We start from the raw sequence: 23,349 nt of genomic DNA, 5'->3' as shown, positions 1-23,349 counted from the left end.
AAGATAAACACTAAAAGCTGGAGTAACTCAGTGGGAGATGCTGTCTGACCTGTTGAGTTTCTCCAGCTCTTTGTGTCTATCCTTTTTTCTCCTTGTTTAGCCCATATCCCTTCACACCTTTTCTATCTATGTACCAGACCAAGTGTATTTTAAATGCTGTAATGGTATCTGCCTCAACTACTTCCTAAGGCAGCTCATTCCATATATCTATCACCTCTGTGGGGGAAAAAGTTGCCATTACGTTCCTGCCAAATGTTATCCCTCTCACCTTAAACCTAAGTTTTATGCTTTTGATTCCTGTATCCTGGGCAAAAGACAGTGCAATCTCAATATCCATGCCCCTCATAATTTTATACACTTTGCTCATGATGGTTTGCGACTATGGTGTCCAGAGTCGATGTTGAATGCATCAAAGGTACGCACCACTGAGTTACTCCCCTCAGGATCCTTTGTCCTGCTGCAGGGGTCAAGATGAATCCCGGTGTTGTGATGGAGGAGTATCACAAGTTGGGCTGAAGGGCCTGTTTCCTTGCTATATGACTATGGCTAACATAGTATAGTCTGGACAGTATGTCTCTGACTGTGTTGGGTTGATGCTTAGCCAATCTGTGCAAATGTCCTTTCAGTTTATAAACCAGTCTTCAGATGTTTGGCAAGAGGTTTTTGCACGATAGGCTAAGTTGTGAGTAACCTTCGTAGGTCTGTATGTACACACGCACACATATGAACACATAAAAAACAAACGAGCAATAATAGTGCAATAATAACCTTAATAGTCTATGTAGTTCAGAGCTTATTTGAGGTTGTAGTATTTAATAGCCTAATGGCTGTAGGAAAGAAGCTGTTCCTGAACCTGGATGTTACCCTTTTCAGGCTCCTGTGCCTTCTTCCTGATGGCAGGCATGAAATGAGTGTGTGGCCCAGGTGGTGTGGGTCTCTGATGATGCTGGCTGAGGTAGCAACTCTGGTAAATTCCTTTGATGGTGGGCAGGTCAGAACCCATGATAGACTGGGCAGTGTTCACAACTTTTTGCAGTCTTCTTCTGATGAGTTACTCCGGCATTTTGTGTCTATCTTCAGTGTAAACCAGCATCTGCAGTTCCCTGCTGCATATCAGGTAGATAAATTAAAGCAGATAGACAACATTTTATCCTCTGATAATGATACAACTGAATGTTTTGCTCAACTATTTCAGAAGGGATTTGATGGGTCTGTAGTCACATAGGGGTCAGATTAGGCAAAGATCGCTCTCTAAATCCCTGTTGGTCACCAATGAAGCTTCATTAACATCCTACACAAGGGAAGGACACTGCCAGCAAAAGTTTTGAATGCAACTATCACATTGTTTAACTTATTTTGAATGAATAGACAGTCTAGTGAGATCTGAGCTCAGCCTCTCGGTTGCTACGTTGGGAACTAAATAGTTGCTTGCCCACCATGCTTGTTCACTGTTGGTCAGATCCGATCTAACATCATTAAAATCTAAATTATTCTTTCTGGAATTTCACCAAAGTGGAACAAAGGCAATGTTTGTTGTGACCAATAAGTTACCTGTTTACCTCATGTTGATCAAAAGCCTATTGTCATTTGTCCTGTGTTGCATCATCATCTCCATTTGAAGGAGATAATGAGAACATACCTCTAATAAAAACTTAACAATCACCAGAAATTCACACCTGAATACAAACAGCCTAATTTTGGTAACTGCGTTTAATGATCTTTTTTAGTAATGAGCAGTATATAAATACGCACCAGTTAAAATTAAACTATTCTCTTTTACCCTCTCATATGATGATGTACATTGTATGGAGCAGGGACATGCTCTTGCATACAACTGGGGAATAGCTCTCCTTGGTTTATAAGGAGTTTAAATGCAAGTTTCGGCAACAACAAAAAAACTAGATACACAGGATGACATGGTATTTATATTGTGTTGTGTTCCTTTCTACATATTGTCGGTTTCTATCCAAGTATTGTGCCTGGTTTCTTAAACCAGCATAATAGGTTGGTGAATAGATTGTTCATATTTGACGATTGTGCATTTTGGGCTCTTTGTGTCATTTTTAACTTTGAGAATTAGGCAAGGACACTATCTAACAGAGATGATTAGCATAGAGCATTTTAACATCATGAGGTGACAGGCAAAATTGTTTGTTTCTGTGATTCTCTAATGATAGCATTCAGGATTATTTACTTAAAAAACACATTTATAGCTTCACTTATGCAGAAGCAGAGGCTGAATTTGTGAGCCGGGTTTGGAAACTATCAATTTAAACAGTATTTTGTCAAAATAATGTATCTTTCTCAGGAATGCATCTCCTTTTATTTTCTGTTTAATTGGCCTTTAATGTGCAGTTGCAGCAACTTCATAAAACTTATGGTAAGTTAAAGGCAATCTGTCATCCGTGTGTGAGAGGCAATGTGGAGCTTTGCATTTTGCAGAGTATTTATGCTCAGCTGGAGGATGCTATGTATTTTGCACATGAATAACAAACAGTATCTTCAACTCATTGTTAGTTTCCACAGTAGATTTTTGAGGGATGCAAGATCATGAATGTGCCAAACATATATTGTTACAACTCTATTTATTGCCAAATCACTTGTCCCAAATGGTTTGTTTTTATTATAGTGCATTTTACTGAGTTATGTAGTTTGGCAAGATCAAGGGACATCCTTGCTCCCCCCCCTATCCTCCCTGTCCCTCTCCTCATTCTCCCCCACCTCACTCTCCCCCACCTCACTCTATCCCCTCACTCTACCCCCCTCGCTCTCCACCCCTCTCGCTCTCCCCTGTCACTCTCCCTCCTCCATTTTGCTCTCCCCCTCACCCTTCTCCACGTACTCCCCGTCCTCACGCACCCACTCCTCTCTCCCCCCTCCCCCTCGCTTCCCCCTCCTCACTCACCCCTCCGTTCACCCTTCCGTTCTCCCACTCCTCACTCTCCCCCCCCCATCACCCCCCCCTCGCTCCCCCCCTCACACCCGCCTCGCTCTCCTCCCCTCGTGCTCTGACCTCCACTCTCTCTCTCTCTCTCTCCCTTGCTCCCCCAAGGAGTGGAGCAAAGCCTGCCACTTGAGAGGTGGATACAGTGGAGGGGGTGTATTCATAGCAGATTGTTGGGGGATGTGAGAGAGGGCGGTCACATTTGTTTACCTACAGTTGGAGAACTCAATGTTCATGTCAGGGGTTTGAAGCCTACCCAAGTGGTCTCTTGGGTATCTTACAACCCAATATACTAATACATAAATAACCCTCCATGCCTTTTCTCCCCTCCTCTTCACTCTCTCCCGCCCTCTTCCACCTTCCCTATCTCTCTCTCTCTCCGACCTCCCTCGCTTTCTTTTCCCGCACCTGGATGTGCAACAACTTCTCCCTATCCCCTCGCCCGTCTGCCCCTCCTCCTCCAGCTCCATCTCTGGCTCTTTGCGCCTCTTCTATTTTTTAACTCCTTATTTCACAGTTCATTGTCGTTTTATCTCTGCCGTTAATCCAACCGTCTGCCTACCACCCCCCCCCCCCCCCCCCCCCCCCCATCCCCCATCACTTGCCAGACTTTGTTCTGCCACCACCTCTCTTCCAGCTTTCTCCTCACAACCACAATCAGTCTGAAGAAGGCTCTGAAGGCCTATCTGTATTCTCCAGAGATGCTGCCTGACCCGCTGGTCTAATCTAGCACTTTGTGTCATTTGTGGTAAACCAGCATCTGCAGTTGCTTCGGTCGACAATCAAACAAACGTTTGTTAACTTGCTTGTGTCATAGATACCTCAAGCCATGATTGAATGGCAGAGTAAACTTGATGGGCCGAATGGCCAAATTCTACTCCTATTCCTTACGACTTATGACCTTCTACAATCCAACCACAGTTGTCCGTTGGCTGAATGAACTGCCAGACTCTAGCAGCATCTTCTTTTCTACTGATAATTTGAATTTGCAGTGACAAATTTGTTACCTTGATCAAACTTACTAAGTCTTCAGGGTCTTAAAATGTGGCATTTGCTGGCGCAAGGGAAACAATTGGCAGATTTAGGTAAGTGATGGTGATTGCAATTCACTGAAGTGCCCTCATTACACTGCTTTGGGATTGGTTTTATAGCCTTTGGTCTCCATTTCAGTACTTTGACTGTAGTTAATGACTTTCCCTGGCATTCGTGGATGCTATTTCCATTCAGAACAGTTTTGCGTGTTTGAATATTAGGTTTTCAGTTTTGACTGACTCGGTTCAGCTACTGAGTAACATATGATCTGAGAAGGCACTGAAATTTCAATAGAAGAATAATTTCTTCAAGAAACATTGCACTCACTGATTATCTCATCCTGCTTTTGGCATCTTGTCCTAAACTTACAGCTTTCAACAATTTCCGATGGTGTTGGATTGCAGTAATCATCCAGTTTCTTCACAACATCATTAAGTAAGACATCTTTTCCCTTGTGTGTCTGAAAGAAATTGTCAGCATGCCATATGCTTCTGGCCTTATCTCTGTCAGGAGTATTGCTTTTCTCTGCTTGCCTAAGACATCATTCTTACAGAGTTTTGGGTTCTTGTTAATTGAACTATTACATAAGAATCATTGCAGGAGGATCAGTAAAACATGGAGGATAACTATGTGTGAGACATTATCTGTGTGTTTGTGTATATATATATATAGACACACACACACTCACACACACACACACACACACACACACACAACACACACACACACACACACACACACTCTCACACACCACACTCGCACACACTCATTCTCTCTTGCACTCTCACACTCACACATATTCTCTACACACTCAATCTCACACATACTCACACACACACTCTCACACACCCTCTCATAAATATAAAAAGTGGCATGTGTGGCATGTATATTGTGACACTGTGTGTGTGTATATTTGTTGATGTATGTAAATATATATGTGATATATATATATATGCTTGTTTATGCATGTATGAGTATATACATATACACAAATATATTTACGTGTGTGCGTGTATATGTATGTGTGTGTGTGTATATATAGTGTCACAATTACATGTGCCACAACACTGAAGCAGCACACATACAATTTACATAGATAAGCACATACCACGTTGCTTTCTCTTTAATAAGAACACATACAGATTTAGTCTTGTCGCTGATTTCCTTATTCGTTGAGAGCTCTTCAAAGGTGTTGGTTTGTTGCCGTTGCTGAACGTCCCCTGGAGGCAGGGGCGATTACTACCTGACCAACCATATCTGATTTACTGAAATTATCTTTCTGGCCTGCGAGCCAATAAACATCTTTAGTCAAAACGTTAGTTTGTCTGCTGGCTACAGTTTTGTTTACCACACTGCAGTAAGGACATGGTAGTAACGGAGGGAAAGAGCAGAAGTGATTCACCGGGATGCTGCCTGGCAAGGTGGACTATAGTTATAATGAGGGTTTGGCTAGGCTAGATTTATTCTCACTGTAATTAAAGAGACTGAGCGGTCACCTTACAAAGGCTTATAAAATTATGAGTGGCAATAATTAGATATATTGATTCCTTTCCCCAGGGCACATTTGTTTCGAGTAAGAGAGCACAGGTTTACCGTGAGAGAGGAGATATTTAAAAATCTGAGGAATAGCTTTTTTCACAACATTTTTGCTAATGTTGATTATCAGGAATAAGTTGGCAGAGGAGATGGTGGAGGCAGACAGTATCATGACAATTCATATGCATTTGGACAGGTATATGGATAGGAAAGCAATAGAGGGATACAGCCCTAAGACAGGCAAATGTGATTCTTATGGACAGGCATCACAGTGGGCAAGTGCTGTAAGAGCCTGCTTTTGGGCTGCGCTTTTCCACAAATTCACAAAATCTAATTTCCTCGATTGATTTTTATGTCTCAACCTTCCTTTGAATTATCTCCTGTCCTTTAATGAATCTCTACAGTATGGTTCTGAAATTTTCAAATGATGACAGTCAATTTTTTATGTGTAGGAAGGAACAAAATGACACAAAATGCTGTGTCTCCCTTCGATTGAAACCAGCATCTGCAGTTCTTTCCTACACACTATGTAGTTACAATGCTGTATTAGAATTAAAATTGAAAGAAAAGTATCTGATTGAACTACTGACTTACCCTATGACTCATTGGTCTAAGATAACTATTTCACTTCATCTATATAACCCAGTGAAATCTCCCAAATGTTTTTATTGGGTAATGTTGATACCAAGCCATGGAATGAAATATTTGGAGGGAGGACAACGTTTGGTCATTGAGGAAGGAGTCACGTAAAGGAGAAATGGGTACAATAAGTGAATTCCAGCAATTAGGATCTGGACAGATAATAAATTGGAAATTAATGTCAGGGAGATATTTGAGACACCAATTAGAAGAGTAGGAAGATCGAGGAGGATAGTAGACCTGATAGTGACAATGGAGACAGTAACAAAAGCTTTTCACTGTACCTTGGTACACATGATAATCAATTAAACTAAATTAGAACAAGACTATGGAGGGTTATTAAAAACAAGGTGGGACATTGTTTATTAGGGTGAGGTGAGGGGTGGAGGGAAGAAATGTTAACAGCAACTGGGTAAAAGATAGACCTCAGAATTCAGAATTGTCTGGTGGGTAGTCTAAAGATTGGTGTTCAGGTTGGTAATTCACAGGGCCGGATTTAGATTAAGGGAGGACGTAGGCTATTCCACTTGTGAGGCCCCTCCCAATCCCCCACCCCCACGATGAGAGGAAGATAGAAGAGTCCACCAGATTGACACCGATGTGCAGCCAATGAGATAAGGGCTGGAAAGTTGTGCTTTTATTTATTTATTTATTTATTGCCAGTGCTAGTGTTAAGTTATTGGCTTAAAACACTATTATTCTGAAATGGAGGGCAAGGAAAATTACTGAAGTGTTCTTTAGAGACCACAGTGCACAGTGACAGCAAATGTAAGAAAGGCCTATGACAGTAAAAAATATTATACACCAGTCCCGTACAAAGCTTTTCATAAAGAGGGGTGGCATGGCAGGATTACAAAAATTATATGTGAAATAAGTGCACGCAGCGCATATTACAAGCACAAAGTTCAAAGTCCCTTGTGGCTGGGGTCCAGAGCCCACTTAAGGGCCCTGGAAGCTCTGGGGTTTCAGATGCTCTCACATGCATTATGAGCCTTATTTTGGAGCATTTTTGCACCTAATTTATGACCAATATTTCAGAAATAATTTTAGTTGAGTCAGGAGTAATGAGTGGTTGAAATGGGATGATTGGGGTCATTGTTGTATACATTGTTTTAATTCAAGAATCGAAGTTGTCCTTTTAATAATCAAGTTGTACTGTAAAATGTAATGTAAAATGATATAAAGGAGCATGGAAACACTGCAAATAAAATACCGTAAGTTTTTGCAGTAAATAGAAAATATTTTGTGTGTTTATTTGATTGCCTGTTACTGTTCGGCTGTGTTAGTGTGTGCACATTAAAAATATGATGTGAAAAGAAAATTGCAAACTATGGAATTCATATTTTTCAGTATTGTTATCAAGGCAAAGAAAGCAGTTCCAATTGTTTGATATTATTCATATGGAGGTGAAAATATAATTGCTCTAAAACCTACCTTAATTTTGCAATCTCACTAAAGATAATCCCCCTTTCCCACTCCCCCTCCCTCCTTACCCCCCTCCCTCTCCCTCTCTCACCCTCCCATGCAGCGAGGTTCCGACTCCGCAGACACCCGCAGCCCCCCCCCCCCCCCCCCCCCCCCCCCACCCCACCTCAGCCCGGAGAAATGGGCACTCCCGCAATGCAATATTCCAGTACACTACTTACCTAGAGTAGACACGAGGCATCAAGGTATTTGTGTGTAGTGCAAATGAAGATCTGAACCCACCCAGGCCCACTGTGCGGAGAGACATCGTAATTTTGCATTGCTACTGCGTCACCAGCTTCCCCCAACTGCGCAGGCGCGGATGGTCGCAATTTTCCCCCAAAAAACTTCCAGCCAGGCCTGAACAAAAATTTCGGGTCATTTCCGTCAAAGTGGAAATGCTGATTGCGCTCCAATTTTTTTTCTTCTCTGGATTTTTTTGACGCTGGGGGGAAAATAAAACATTGGCCGGAGGCCCCCTAGATTTTGAGGCCCTAGGCTTCAGCCTATGAAGCCTATAGGTTAACCTGGCTCTGGTAATTCATTGTATGTAGGCTATGTGAAACAAGTAGATAGCCAGCAAGGAGAGGATGGAGGAAGAGAGCAAGAGCAGTATCTTAACTGTCAGTGATTATTCTGCAATACTGTGATAACATATCAGGCGAAGGGGAAAACATGACTGTTGCTGTTCCTTCTCATTCGGTGTTCAAGGTGCCTTTTTATGCCTGGTGATAGTCAGCCTGTGTGCAATGGTTTAGTGTCAGTTTGAATTTACATATTTGTAGAGAAGTTGTTAAAAACAAGAAGCCAAGCAGTTTATCAATGTGCCAATCTACTGCTGGGACCAGCTGGGGTCTAAACCAGAATAATAAAGCTTTGACAAATTTACAGCTTCTTGCTAAAAGTTTTCTATTTAGTTTCCAAGGACGGCAGACTATGTCATGGTCACTGTTTTGTGTCTCATACTTGTTTCTTTTTAATGAGCAATAAACTAACCTTCACTTCACGAGACATGGGAAATCTTTGGGTTTTGTGAATAGTTTTGTAGCTTCTCTATGGCAATGATCCTTTGCGTTTCTTGACTTAAAGAAGACAAGAATAATTTGAACTATAAATAACTTTGGTGCATATGTGTTGCTGCAGAAGAGCTTTTATTTTTTTAACAACACGTGGACAAAATAAATTGGAAGGAATTATCATGTTTGCATAAACTTGTAGTGTGGTCCATGTATGTTAAGAAGGTAAAGAAAACCTTATGTTAAGAGGGTAAAAAACCACTTCGAAGAAGCCAGTGAAATAGTTGTGTTGGATATAAGAATGAAACTTTCCATTTTTAGCTTTTCCACCATTTTTTTCCACCAAACATTCTCCAGTTGGGTGCATCAGCATGACGGACAACTCATTTGTAAATATTTCCTTACAGCATAGAAAGAAACAATTGAATCAATTCCATTCCCCAATCTCTATCACAAAACCATCACATAATCACTGCCTCATCCCTGATATTCATGCAACTCACTTGTACTCAGTGGGTAATTCACAATAGTGCAGCTGGTAGAACTGCTATATGGCAGTGCCAGAGGACCAGGTTCGATCCTGACCTTGGCTGTTGTCTGTGTGGAATATGCACGTTCCCCCTGTGGTCACATGGATTTCCTTTAGGTGGCTCAGTTACCCCCCACATCCCAAAGATATAAAAGGTTTGTAAGTTCATAAGATCGTAAGTCATAGGAGCAACATTAGGCCATTCGGTCCATTGTCGAGTTTGCCATTCAATCATGGCTGATCTTTCTCTCCTCCCTAAGTTAATTGGCCTCTACAAATTGCTCATGGTGTGTAGGCTCCCCATTGGATTACCACCTTGTCGTGGTCGGGGAGCTTGTGTGTCTCAGTGACCCCTAGAGCTATGCCAGCAGAAGATTTGTCTCCTGTTAGGGTCTCCCATGCTGGACAGGTCGAAAGGTAGAGGCGAGCCGAAGAGTGATCCACTGGTCCTCCAGTTGGAGGTTGAGCACAGAGTTAGCAACACTGTCTCGTAAAACAAATATGTTACGGAAACAGCAACTGAAGGAATCAACACTGCTGAGTGGATGACCTTTGTTGCTGCCCTACATGCCAGGAGGCATAATAGGCAGAGTGATGATGAAATGATGTGTAGGGAGTGTAAACATAGAATTAGTGTAAATGGGTGATCGATTGTCAGTGTAAAGTACTTATGATACAAAGTCATTATATATCATAACGTACTTTAATTTGTATACATACAGAAACCATCGAGATGAGTACTGTCGGCTCCGAATTGTAAGTTAAAACTAAAAAAACAACACGGCTGCCCACATGCCCCAAGGTGATGGTGATGTGGAAAAATTGACATGGATTATGGATCAGGTCATCAGCAGCAAAACCAGACACGGAACCAATCAGCAATACTGTTTGATCTACATCCCCCTTCTTGGGCTTTTGACCAAAGGGCAAACATAAAGCATGAAGGAGTCTACAAAACTGTCAGACTCGGTGGGCCGAAAGGCCAGTTTCCATGACTTGTCTTTCAATTCAATTCAGTTCAAAATTAACCTGTTAACCAGGATATCTGTAGAATGTAGGAGGCAACCAGAGAAAGAGAGGACCTAGGGGGGACCTGCATATTCCTAATTGACGGCAGGATTGATGCTGGGTCTCTGGATTAATTAAGCTGTAATATTACCTGCTCTGCCACACTTTTTTGTTTTTGACATACAGCGGGGCAACAGGCTGTTCGGCCCATCGAGTCCACACCGACCATCGATCACCCATACATTAGTTCAGTTATCCCACTTTCACTTCTGACACACTAGGGGCAATTAGCAGAAGCCCACAAATCAGCACATCTTTGGAATGTGGGATGAAATTGGAGGTTCCAGAGGAAATCCACACAGTCACAGGGATAGCGTCCATACTCCACGCAGACAGCACCCATAGTCAGGATCGAACCCAGGTCTCTGGCGTTGTGAGGTAGTAGCTCTATCACAGTGCCATTATGCCAGACACGTAGAATAAAACTTCAAATGACCTGGTACAAATCTTTTCCAGTGTGCAGATAGTCCTCTGAGACAAACGGGGAAATGAAAGTCTGACACGGGTGTAATATTGGACATCAGCCCCGATAAGAATTATAGAATGTGACCATCTCTGTACATGATGCTGTTCATGGTTCGGTGCAGAACTGATCTGAACTGATCTGTGCAAATGACTGTTAGGCAATTGGTCTTCACTGAACTTTGCAACCCTTAATGCTGCCCCTTTCCTCTTAAAACATAATCACTTATTTGCCTGTACCTTAGAGAGGCTAGTTAAAACGGAAAAGAACAGATAATGTCCCAGTCGATGATTCACTGTAAAATATACTGTTGTATCATCTGTTGCCCAATGCTACAATAGCTTCTATGAGGTATTGATAATACAATATGATTGTTTTGTGTTTGAAAGATGCTATGATAGATGCCTGACAACATTGTTACAAAAGTTTTATTTTAAATCTGTCAAAAAAATATTCTTTATCACTAAAAACATCACTTGTATTGTGATGCAGGTTTACTATTCTATTATTCATAACTACCATTTTTCATTTACGTTTTATTATCTCTTTGCTGCGTGTTGCCTTATTTTCTTTCTTCCAGGAAGCAATGTTAGGTGAGATGAGTGGTCCCCATGAAAATCCTTTCTCCCTCATTATCTCTGCTTCGTGACAATTGACAATGCCATCCAAGGGATGACTTTGCTCGGGCGCTGCTGCGGCAACATTTGGAAATAAATCTTCATAGGAAACATAAACCATGTGGAAATTTATTTTGAAAATAAGTCAGTGCTGGAAGAACCCAACAGGTCAGGCATCATTTGTGGAGGTAAATGGACAGACAACATTTCGGGTCAGGACCAGTCTGAATAAGGAGCCCAAGCTGAAATAGTGTCGGTCTATTGCCCTCACAGGTGATGTCTGAGTCACTGAATTCCTCCAGCAGTGTGCTGTTCACACAAGCTTCTGCAGTTTCTCGTGTCTCCATGGTAACAACGTAAGTTTAATAAGTGAGCACACAATAGATAACATAATATATTTTGGTGTAAAAGAGTAATATTTAGTCTAAATTAACTTATCTCTGGTTAACAAACCACGATGGGTCTTTCTCTAGACTGCAAACATAGTTTGAAGTACATCATTTAATTGCTTCGAAGTGTTACGGAATAGCAGTATTATCTTCAAAGGTTGAAAGGATTAATGATAATAAATTAATCCTCGGACAATTTGCAACATTATTATAGAGTGAGGTGGGATTATTTTGTTGGATGAGGAGATCAGCTGATTAAATATTATTAACTGTCTTTCAGTTTAGCGCATTTTAGGTTGAGGGTTTGAGTTTTGGGAAGAAATCACATTGCATTGTAATATGTCATGCAGCCACTTATATAACAAAAAAAGAATACTGCAGCCTCTGAGACCTTTCCAGCGTTGTGAAAAATGTCATAATACTTCCTGCCAAAGAATACAAAGTTCTGTAAAAAAAATGTTCTTGCTAACTGCATTAATAGAACATGTGCCAAAGGTTAATGGACGTATTGCTGTGTTGGACAAACAGCAAAGTCCCAGGAAGTTGACAAAGGGTTTTGATGAAAAATTGCAGTAATATGCTATAATTTGTAACCAAGCATGGAATTGAATTCACTGGTCAAGGAACAGGTGTTGTACAATGTATCATGAGGTGAACAAGGATTGGTTGAAAATATGACAAAGTGCTGGAGTAACTCGCAAGACAGGCAACATCTCTGAAGAACATCGATAGGTGATGTTTCTGGTCGGGACCCAAAACCTCTGAAGAAGGGTCCTGACCTGAAACGTCACCTCTCCATGTTCTCCTCGGGGCGGCACAGTGGCGCAATGGTGCAGCAGTAGAGTTGCTGCGTACAGCGCCAGAGACCAGGGTTCAATCCCAACTACGGGTGCTGTCTGTATGGAGTTTGTACGTTCTCCCTGTGACAGCGTGGGTTTTCTCCGGGTTCTCCAGTTTCCCCCCACATCCCAAAGATGTGCAGGTTTGTAGGTTAATTAGCTTCTGTAAAAATTGTCCCTCATGTGCAGGATAATGCTAGTGTTCTGAGTGATTGTGGACTGGTGTGGACTCAGTGGGCCAAACGCCCTGTTTCCGCGCTGTATCTCGAAACTAAACTGAGATGCTGCCTGACCTGCTGGGTTCCTCCAGCACTTTGGGTCTTTTTTTATAAACCAGCATCTGCAGTTCCTTGTTCTACATATTGTTTGAAAATATCCCACTTTTGTTCTTCAAAAGGGTGAAGCGTTCATGAGAGGTTTGGAGCTAAACAAAGGTTGAGACCAGTAACACACTGTGAATGGGCAGTGAATCAGAATCAGAATCAGAATCAATTTATTTGTCATTTGGACCCCTGGAGGTCCAAACGAAATGCCGTTTCTGCAGCCATACATAACACACAAATAGACCCCAGACACAACATAATTACATTTAACATAAACATCCATCACATAACTGTGATGGAGGCCAAATAAACGTATCTCTCCACTGCACTCTCCCCCCCCTGATGTCAGAGTCAAAGTCATAGCCCCCAGCTGGCGATGGCGATTGTCCCGCGGCCATTAAAGCCACGCCGGGTGGTGCAAGGTCGCACACCGGGTCTTGGTGTTGGTGCCCCCGGTGTGCGCTCGCAGAGTCCGCGGCCATTCCAGCCGCGCGGGGCAGCGGTGTCAGGCCCCGCTCCAGGAGCTCTTCGACCCCGCAACTCGGGCAGGAGAAGTCGCCGCCGCAGAAGACCCGAAAAGCGGTCTCCCTCCAGGGAGCCGTGGGCTCGGCGCCGTCGTCCACAGACCTGTAGAGAGCCTCCGACTCTCCGGCAGCAGCAGCAGCAGCAGCAGCAACAGCATCAGCATCAGCAACAGCAGCAGCAGCAGCAGCAGCAGCAGCAGCAGCAGCAGCAGCAGCAGCAGCAGCGCTCCTCCACCGCTCCGGACCCGGCCAGCTCCGCGACGGTGAGGTGAGTCGACACCTGAGTCCCCGGTCTCTTCCTGTTGGAGGCCGCTCCTCGTTACGGCCTCAACGACGACTGAGGCCCGACGAGAAAAGGTCGGGTCTCAGTGCAGGGAGAGATTCAAAAAGTTTCCCCCCCCCCCCTCCCACCCCACCCCCCACCCCCCCACACACACACCCCCAACATAAAATAACAAACACTACATAAAAACACAGACAAAAAATAATAAAACGCGGACAGGCTGCAGAGGCCGCTGCTGGCCAGAGCCGCGCCGCCTACCGGAAACAGTGTTTCCTTTTTGTGGGATCTACCGACTGGTGTGCATGTTTCTAATAAATCTGACTAGTCTGCCAACTGCTCAGTATCACTCCAGTAACATATTAAGAATGGGAGGGAAATCCTCTTGGGGAAAGCCTTTGGTCATACTTAGAAAAACCTTAGTTCCCAAAAACCTGGCACACAGCATTAAACCGACTAATGAGATTTTTTTTCCCCTTGAAAAAGCTTCAAATATTACAATTCATATCGCGTTTCTGCAGCCAAAAAGTTTTGAGTGTCCAGCTAATGTGATCAGTAAATCTAGTTTTTGAACATTGAAAATGTGCGCTGAAATATAACTCATGGAATATCATTGTAAATTTGAACAAGTTAACAGAATCCATTTTGGTGCCAAAGGAAAGTCAACCAGAAATTAAGGAGACAAACTATATAGATGGAAATTAGATTTTAAACTAGTGTCACATATCATTCAACATATTTTGGATACCCGGAGCCTGTCATTCTAGCAGCAATATCTAGATAATGGGAATATTTAATCACAAAACTAATGGAGCAAAACAGATTGTCCAACAACTTAGACATAAAGTTTAAAGCTTGCTCTAAATGAATTGGAGGATATTCTCTTCAACTTTATTCAGCACAAATGATATTCTGTTTCTACCGCTGCATTTGAGAACTGGTTGGAAAAAATAGGGTAAAGTGGTGCTTTGATATCATTGAAAAGTTCTATGATGAGTCAGAGCAGCTCTCAGTCAAATAAGAACTATGATTTGAAAGGCAGTACGATGTCAGTTCTCGTCAGACTAATACACCAGGGTAATCATTACTTCAAAGGCGCCGTACTACAGAGACTACAAGTTGCTGATATCAACGTCTAATTAAAATGTTTACAGGATGTATGTTCACTCTTTGGTAAAATGTTGGGAAACAGAAAAATGGTCAAAAGTTAAAAATGGTCCAAAATGGTCAAACAAATGGTCAGAGAAGTGAAGAGATTTGCAAAGAAATGCCTGAAAAATCTTAGACTAATTAGATAGCTCATTCGAAGCACTGTTACCGCCACAGATGTCTGTGGAGCTGTCTTCTCAATTGTGTGAGAATTTTTTTTGTGAGCATTTTCTAAGTCATGAACGGAAGATGAATGGTTTCAATAAGCTCTGAGGACAAAGTAATTTCTAGACGTACAGCATGTGAAGGTGGGAATCTCATCGTGACAAATGTTTTCAGTGAGAAGCAGACACTGTAAAGCAGCTAAAACATGTGGATAACACTGTGGTAATGTCTGATAGTTTAAAAGATAGACCTGCAAGTAGAATTGTGTCTGTGGATGGCTGGCTTAGGAAAATGAATTCCTCAGTCGAGAATTGAGTCGGATATTTACTCAGTTAAAGCTGTACTGACTGAAATTGTGAATTTGTTTAGAGGGTATCGACTTAACAGAAGAATAGCAGATTAAATTAGTTGCAGTTTTATTGAGCTGGATGTTGGTTATTGTGAGCGACACATAGGTAGAAAAATTGAATCACGTGGAGAGCTCTGCATCGTGGACATCACTTTGGATCTGCTTTTATGCTATTACGTGATTTATCAGTGCAGCTGCAGACAGCAAGAATGAGAGGCAAATGCTGCAAACTATCTGATGGCACGAGGGCATGCTGTGGGTAATATGAAGCCAGGAGAACTGGCATAGAGTGAAGGACTGAATTGATTGCACTCACTGATTTTGCTGATGTTCTGATAGCCAAGTGACAAAAGTGCTGCAGTTTCATCTGCTTCAGCCACATCTTGTCGTCTTGCACCCAACAAAAACACAGAGGGGGGATTTCTCTCTGAGGGTGGCACAGCTGGTAGAGCTGCCACATCGCAGCGCCAGGGACCCGGTTTTGATCCTAACCTTGGGTGCTGCCTGTGTGGAGTTTGCACATTTTCCTATTGACTGCACGGATTTCCTCTCAAGCCTCTGGTTTCCTGTCACATCACCTTGGTTTGTAGGTGAATTGGCCTTGGTAAATTGCTGTTGGTATGAAGAGGATGAGAAAGTGGGATAAAATATAACTAGTATGAAAGGGTGATCGATGGTTGGTGTGGACTTGGTGGGCCGAAGGGTCAGTTTCCATGCTGTATCTCTAAACTAAACATATGCCTATCGAGTTTGTATTGAGTGCAGGGTATGATCAATTGGCCCATTGTTTGGTCTGGGTGACCACATTCACAAACAGAGGAGGTTAGACCACTTTGGCCATGTTTGTTTGGATCCTGATTAAAATGCCCACTTCAGTGTACAGTGGTGAAACCTGGGAGCATTGAAGTTAGACTCACAGTGCTGGAGTAACTCAGTGGATCAGGCAGCTTCTTTGGTGAACAGCGATAGACAACGTTTCAGGTCCTTCCTCTACATTCTTTCCTCTAGCTTCACAATTTGCAATTATTCGATTTGATCTAACACCTTCTGTCTTTGCAACTCTGGCTTCTATTCAATCATCTGCCCATCATAAAACCCTCCTCACCTGTACTGCCAAGTTAGGTGGCAGATGCTGGCAAGTATGGATAGAGTGGATGTGGAAAGGATGCTTCCACTGATGGGAGAGTCTAGGACCAGAGGTCATAGCGTCAGAATTAAAGTGAGCTCTTTTAGAAAGGAGGTGAGGAAGAACTTCTTCAGTCAGAGGGTAGTTAAACTGTGGAACTCATTGCCACAGAGGGCTGTGGAGGCCACGTCAGTGGTTATTTTTAAGGCAGAGGTAGACAAATTCGTGATTAGAATGGGTGTCAAGGGTTATGGGGAGAAGGCAGGAAAATGGGATTAGGAGGCAGAGATCAGCCATGGCAAAGTAGACTTGATGGGCTGAATGGCCTAATTCTACTCCTATAATGTGTAAACATGAAGCTTTGTCCTGCCCCTCCTCTTTTCCAGGTTTCTTTCTCCCCTTACAATCAGTATGAAGAAAGGTCCCGCCCTTAACATCACCCCTCCATGTCCTCCAGAGATATTGCCCGACCCACTGAGTTACTGCAGCACATTGTGCCTTTGTTATTTTGTAAACTAGCATCTGTGGCCCCTTGTGCCCAGTCTTGAAGTTAAGTTTGAATGAGTTCTTGTTTCCGCCCCATGCATTATTCCGTTCATCGTCAATGTTGAATCTGTTGAGTCTGACACGTCTTTGAACAGCTGTTTGTTGTGTCAATTCAGAAGGCTTTTGCAGTTCTCATTCCACAGGTGTATATGTCAGGAAAATGCAAAGTAATTATCAGTGCACTCGAGTGAACCTCCTTGGGACTGGGATTCAAGAAAATAAACTTGTGGTTTATGTTCAGATGCATAAACATTGGCTTCAACACAATCACCCAATTGGACAGGTTTATATTGCAGTTGCCATTTAAGGCCTACAATTAAGGAAGCAATGTTGGAATATAATTGTACTGATATGTAAAAATAGCTGGTGTTTGATGGTCTAATTATAAGAATAGTCTAATTATGGAGAATAGTTGTGCTTGGAATAATATGCAATATATGCCTGACTTACTTGAAAATTGAGGTGTGTTGCTTGCAATATTGGCTAAAGTAATGTAATTGAGAATTAAGCTCAATCAGTACAGATGCTGCATCTTCAGTGGTAACTAATAAGATATTGGCCAGATGTATTTTAAGCTGTGTAGGACTTTTGTTGACATCCACATTGGGCTCATTGGTCTTCGTGAGGCTGTACAATATTGGGTCCAATGCTAAAGGTAGATGCAGTCTGACTAGTCCTTCAGAATATGTTTGTTAAGAATGGATTTGATGAATGTGCCAGTGAATTAATTCTTGTTAAATTTTGACAAAGTGGTGGCATTACTCAACCTACAAGAGAACAGCAGTGGCGTGGTGCAAACTAATTGCTGCTTTTGGCACTTTGGACCCTTCCAACTTTGCACAGCCTGCCAATTAACATGTCTGCAAAGTACCGCCAGTTAAGTGGTTCCATTCATCGGCAAGGGACCAAACAGTGGGAGAGGATGCCGCCTTTTAAGGCCAGCCAGTGCTAATTAAATCCTCTTAAAAGGAGAGATACCTTGTAGTTGGAGCCAGTGGCAGATATTGACGAGGAGATTCATATTGAGACTAAATCATCCCACTCGGCACTGCGGAACAGTGGTGCAGTGATAGAGTTGCTGCTTTACAGCACCAGAGACCCGGGTTCGATCCAGATTATGGGTGCTCTCTGTACGGAGTTTGTGCGTCCTCACTGTGGCCACGTGGGTGAATTGCCTTCAGTAAAAATTGTAAATTTTCCCTAGTCTGTAGGATAGCGTTGGTGTACTGGGTGATGGCTGGTTTATGGGATGTAGGGCCTGTTTCCACACTGTATCACTAAACTAAACCAAACCAAACACTCCTCGTTCCTCACTGGACCTCAAGCAGGCAGGATCCTTCCACCACAATCTGACCAGAAATGGCCTCCCATTGTTAAAAAAAAATGTTTCTCATTCCAGCATAGTCTTTGCATTCTCCCTCTTTTATTGTTTGACCTTATTCTGTGTATTCATCCTTGTTTATTCCCCAAGTTGCATGATATATGCAGTGATTACTATTAGTGCACTCGTATCTGAGCAATTGATTTGTGTACAAGTCTAGAGGTCAACACAAAGTCCTCCTTCATTTGTCACACCAGCCGCTGAGTTTATAATTGGAGAGAGCACACACTTGCTTGATCAAACCAACTACCAGTTGTGATCAATCAGCAACTAACATGAAAGTGGTTGATAATTCCTTCAAATGGGGACGGGAGAGAGAGAGATTGAGTATCCTCTGATGAATGCGTGCTAGATTTTGCATAATTAAGTGGAGATGTTAGTTGGAGAGTCGAGTTCTAGAATAGCAGTGCGTTTGTCAAGTTAACTCTGACTGATTGACAATATGGTTGAAGCTCGGGAAGAAATTGCAGGCCCCCTGGTAGAGGTGTTTATGCCATTGATAGCCATGGGTGAGGTGCCGGAAGACTGGGCGGGAGGTAACTAATTTTGTGCCGCTATTTAATAAAAGCTACAAGGACAAAAAAATGGGAATTGCATACTAGTGAGCCCAACATCATTGGTGGAAAAGTTATTGGAGGGGATTCTGAAAGGCAGCTCTAACATTGAAAGGCAAGGACAGATTGAGCATAGTCAGCATTGCCTCGTAATGGGAAATCATGCCTCACAAATTCCACAGAGTTTTTTGAAGAAGGTTGATGAGCAGTGCAATGGATGTTGTCTTGGACTCCAGCAAGCCTTTGACAAGGGACTGCATGACAGGCTGATCTGGAGGGTTAAATCGCATGCGATCCAGGCAAGATAGCCAATGAATACAACATTGGCTTGAATGTAAGAGACTGAGGGTGAATGTAAGAGACTGAGGGAGAAGGTTGTTTTTTAAGAGATATCTACTGAATTGTGCCCCTTGGATTGCTGATGAGTCCACTGCTGTTTGTTATTTATTTTAATAAGTTGGATGTGAATGTAGTTGGTATGGTTAGTAAATTTACAGAAGACACCAACATTAGCGGTGTAGTGGACTGGAAAGAAGGTTAGATTACAATGAGATCTTGATCAACTGAGCTGATGACGAGGAAAGACAGATGGAGTTTAATGCAGCTACACGTGAGGTGTTGCATTTTGCTAAGCCAAACCAGGGCAGGACTTGCTCAGTAAATGGTAGGGGACCTGGGGAGTGCTGGAAGACCTTGGGGTGCAGGTGAATGGTTCCATGACAGTTAGACAGGGTGATGAAGAAAGGTATCGACCCGAAACTCCACCAATTCCTTCTCTCCAGAGATGCTGCCTGTCCCGCTGAGTTACTCCAGCATTTGGTGACAATCTTTGATGAAGAAGCTGATTGGCATGCTTGCCTTCATCGGTCAGTGTCGTGAGTGCAGGACCTCATGTTATTACTGGACAGGATGTTGGTAAGGCCATATATGGAGTACTGTGTGCAGTCCTGGTTGCCCTGCTATGGGAGGTTTGACATTAAACTGGAAGAGGTGCACACAAGATGTATGAGGATATTACCGGGTCAAGAAGATTATGAGGAGAGTGAATAGGTTGGGCGAGGATGCTGACGGGTGACCTTATAAAGATTTGTAAAATCTTGATATGGTAAATATCCACAGGGTAGGGGTGTCTAAAACTAGGCATAGATTTAAGGAGAGGGTAAAGATTTAAAAGGGGAAAGGTTAGTGTGTATATCTGCGCTGCCAGACGAAGTGGTGGATCTGGGTGCAATTACAACATTTAAAATGCACTTGCAAAGGAAAGGTTTGGAGGAATGTGGTCCAGGTACAGGAAGTGGAACAGGTTCAGTTAGGCCATTTAGTGAGCATGACTGAATTGGGCCACAGGGCCCATTTCCACACTGCATAGCTCGGAGCCCGTCACACCATTGTCTTCAGGCAGGGTAAGCTGTAAAGCACGATTAGAAATCCGTGTTAACTTGTCCCTTAATTGCGAGCCTGTGTCAGCTGCCCTTTAGGGAATTATAACCACAGTTTCCAGATCTGCTTCTTGCACCTTATGTTTTTCAAATTGTGCTTTCCAATGCCTTGAAGTAATTTGGCCAAAAATCAAGATGTCAATAGCAAGAAGGTTATCCAAAGATAATGAGCTCAAGTGTTCAAGAACCTCAACCAGTCATAATATATTGTGCTTTTTCACGCTTCTGCCTGCCTTTCTGCTCACCTTATCAGCTTCTCACACATTCTCTATGTCATGTAAATCGTTTATTTTTTTATATCTCCTACACTGTGCTTTTCTCCGGTTCTCCAATTGTAATATCATTCCACCTTTTAACCATTTCCAACTCCTCTATGTTAATTTTTCTTTTCACATAAAAATGTTGCCATTTCAATTTTTTTGTTGTGCATTTGTGTTCTGTTTGTCGGTCGTTTGTAACAACTTTACTCAGGACTTATCCAAGATCTTTTCCAGCCATGAGTCTGCCTGCTTTTCCTGATTCCATTGGCAATTACAGTCAGGTCTGATGTCACAGATGTGAGCATTGAGCTAGAATTGACTACAAAACCCATCAGTGCAATTTTTTTTTTTTAATGAACCTAACACCGTTCAGCTTGCTCCAGACATTTAGGTACTAGGCCAAATGCTAGATGTTTTAGAAAATGCCACTTGACTTTAAATTGCACCAGAGAACACCGCACTCCTTCCAGATGAATTGAATCGGTGATGCAAGACTGGGAGGTTATTCTCCATTGCTTGCACCCATTGGGACAATATGGGAGACACAAGGAATTGCAGATGCTGGTTTACAAAAAAAGACACATAATTCTGGACTAATTCTGTGGTTCTGGCAGCATCTCTGGAGAACACGAATTGGTGACATTCAGACTAAATGTGGTGTTGAGGGGGGGGGGGGGGGGGGGGGGGGGGGGGGGGGGTTGGGCAAGGAGGTTGGAAGAGAAGTTTGGGTCTGAACAAAACCTGCAAAGTGATGGATGATACAGGCAAGGGGTAGATAGTTGGACATAGGCCAGAGATAAAAAACAGACAAAGTCTAAGAGAAGGAAGTAAGTATAGGAGAGGCATGAAATGTGAAGCCAATGGAAGGAATACGAGTGGGGGGAGGAGAGCGAGTCTTGGTGGGACACAGTGAAGATAAGTGCAAAGAAGGGGGGGGGGGGGGGGAGGGTTGTTGTAGGTTAGTTAACTAAAATTAGATAATTCTGTATGCTGGTTTGTGCATTGCATTCTATTTTAGACCACTGCAAAGCACTTTGGATACATTTTCATTTCTATATTCATGTCCTAGGTGTGGAGCCCACAGTAGGTTGGAGACCATCCATTTCTGTTACTACTCATTTTAGCAGCTTTGTCTTAATTCCAGATCAACATCATCCCTGGTACTGCAAACTAACTTTCAGGAATTGTTTTTCCCACAGGTGTTAATCTTTATTGATTGTTTTCTCCCTCTTACTATCAGTTTTTATTTCCTTCGCTGATTTAACAAGCATTGAATATTTCAATACACTCTTCCTGGTCCTGCCTCTGTGTTGAAAGTTAACAAATGTTGAGTGTTATTGCTTAGGTGAAGTACAAGTTATTTGGCCTGTCAGACTAGTATCGGATTTCCTTAAGATGGCATTTCAAACTTGGGTCTCTAACTTCCAGAGGAAAACAAAACATAGAAACTTAAATGGACTTGGTTACGTGTAAGGAATAATACTCCAGTATCTGTTCCTTTCTTTCTGCAGATGCTTGAACCACATATTTTCTATATACTCCCTTGAGAGAGACATTTTTTCAATTCTGTCTCTAATAATTATCCATTGGATGAAATATTCGATACTCCAACTCTTTAAATGGAGATGCTATAGAATGGAGATTAACTTGCTTAGGATAGACAAAAAATGCTGGAGTAACGTAACAGGTCAGGCAGCATCGCTGGAGAGAAGGAATGGGTAATGGTCTTGTATTACTGCAAAAAAGGGATTACCAGCAATCGTTATAATCATTTGAGAAGTGATATATTATTCTATAAATGCTAAATGGTGAAAATGGCTGGTCGGGTAGTATCAAGAGTGAGTGAGCGTTACCAGTTCATGTGGATGATCAACAATATTTTGATGTTTGTACTCTTGTAACAAGAGGTGCAGTGTTGTTAGTTTCCAGATATCTGCACATTGCTAAGTCTTGTCCCTCTCTCCTGGTTTAATTGTAGGTGTCTAATTGACAGTGGTGTGACACGTGTGGCGTGGCTGAACCGCTCCAGCATACTCTACGCAGGGAAGGATAAATGGTCACTGGACCCTCGAGTGATTATCGTGACAAACAGCAAAACAGAATACAGCATTCAGATCATGTCCGTGGACGTGTACGATGAAGGCCCTTACACTTGCTCAGTCCAAACTCTCAACCATCCCAGGACAACTCGGGTGCACATAATTGTACAAGGTAGGAGCCACTTTCAATTAAATTTTAAAAGATCATCCAAAATAGCAGAGGTTTAAAATCCCTGCAATTGTTTTGGTAGCTTCTTTAAACAACCTGAAATAAAATTGAATCAAGCTGACTTTTTAACTTATTATATGTAATATTAAGTTGTGTTGCTTTGGAAATAAATTTTTACTTAAAATCTCTTTATACTGAGGAAATACATCAAACCATTTTAATAGCTGCATAATTATTGCCAACTATGTTTGAAACTCATCGCAAATGCTAATGTGTAATAGTGATGTTTTGTTTCGATAATGAGCAACTTAGTTCTTTGAAACTGTAAAATGTGCGCACATCAATGTGCTAATTGATTTTTCTAGATCTGATATTGGAAGCAGTATGTCATTCCAAGATAATGCAGGCGCTTTGAATGCCTTGAATTCAGCTCCTGCAGAGTTTCAGCCATAAATGACATTGTTTCAATTCAACCAACACTGTTGTTGGTGCACGGCTGTTACTTTACA

The 23,349-nt window shown here is 42.3% G+C and overlaps 1 protein-coding gene across 6 annotated transcripts in view; it reads left to right on the top strand.

Annotated features, from left to right (window-relative positions):
* opcml (opioid binding protein/cell adhesion molecule-like) overlaps positions 1–23,349 on the top strand; it is a 798,950-nt gene that overhangs the window by 352,523 nt on the left and 423,078 nt on the right. For all 6 annotated transcript variants that reach the window (XM_055660813.1, XM_055660812.1, XM_055660807.1 and 3 more), the window contains one exon: positions 22,611–22,843. In XM_055660813.1, the coding sequence (XP_055516788.1) occupies positions 22,611–22,843 (233 nt within the window). The remainder of the gene's footprint in view (positions 1–22,610; positions 22,844–23,349) is intronic.

The sequence above is a fragment of the Leucoraja erinacea genome, chromosome 32 (genome assembly GCF_028641065.1).
Source record: "Leucoraja erinacea ecotype New England chromosome 32, Leri_hhj_1, whole genome shotgun sequence".
Lineage (NCBI taxonomy): Eukaryota > Metazoa > Chordata > Chondrichthyes > Rajiformes > Rajidae > Leucoraja > Leucoraja erinaceus.
This window is presented reverse-complemented; position numbering and strand designations above follow the sequence as displayed.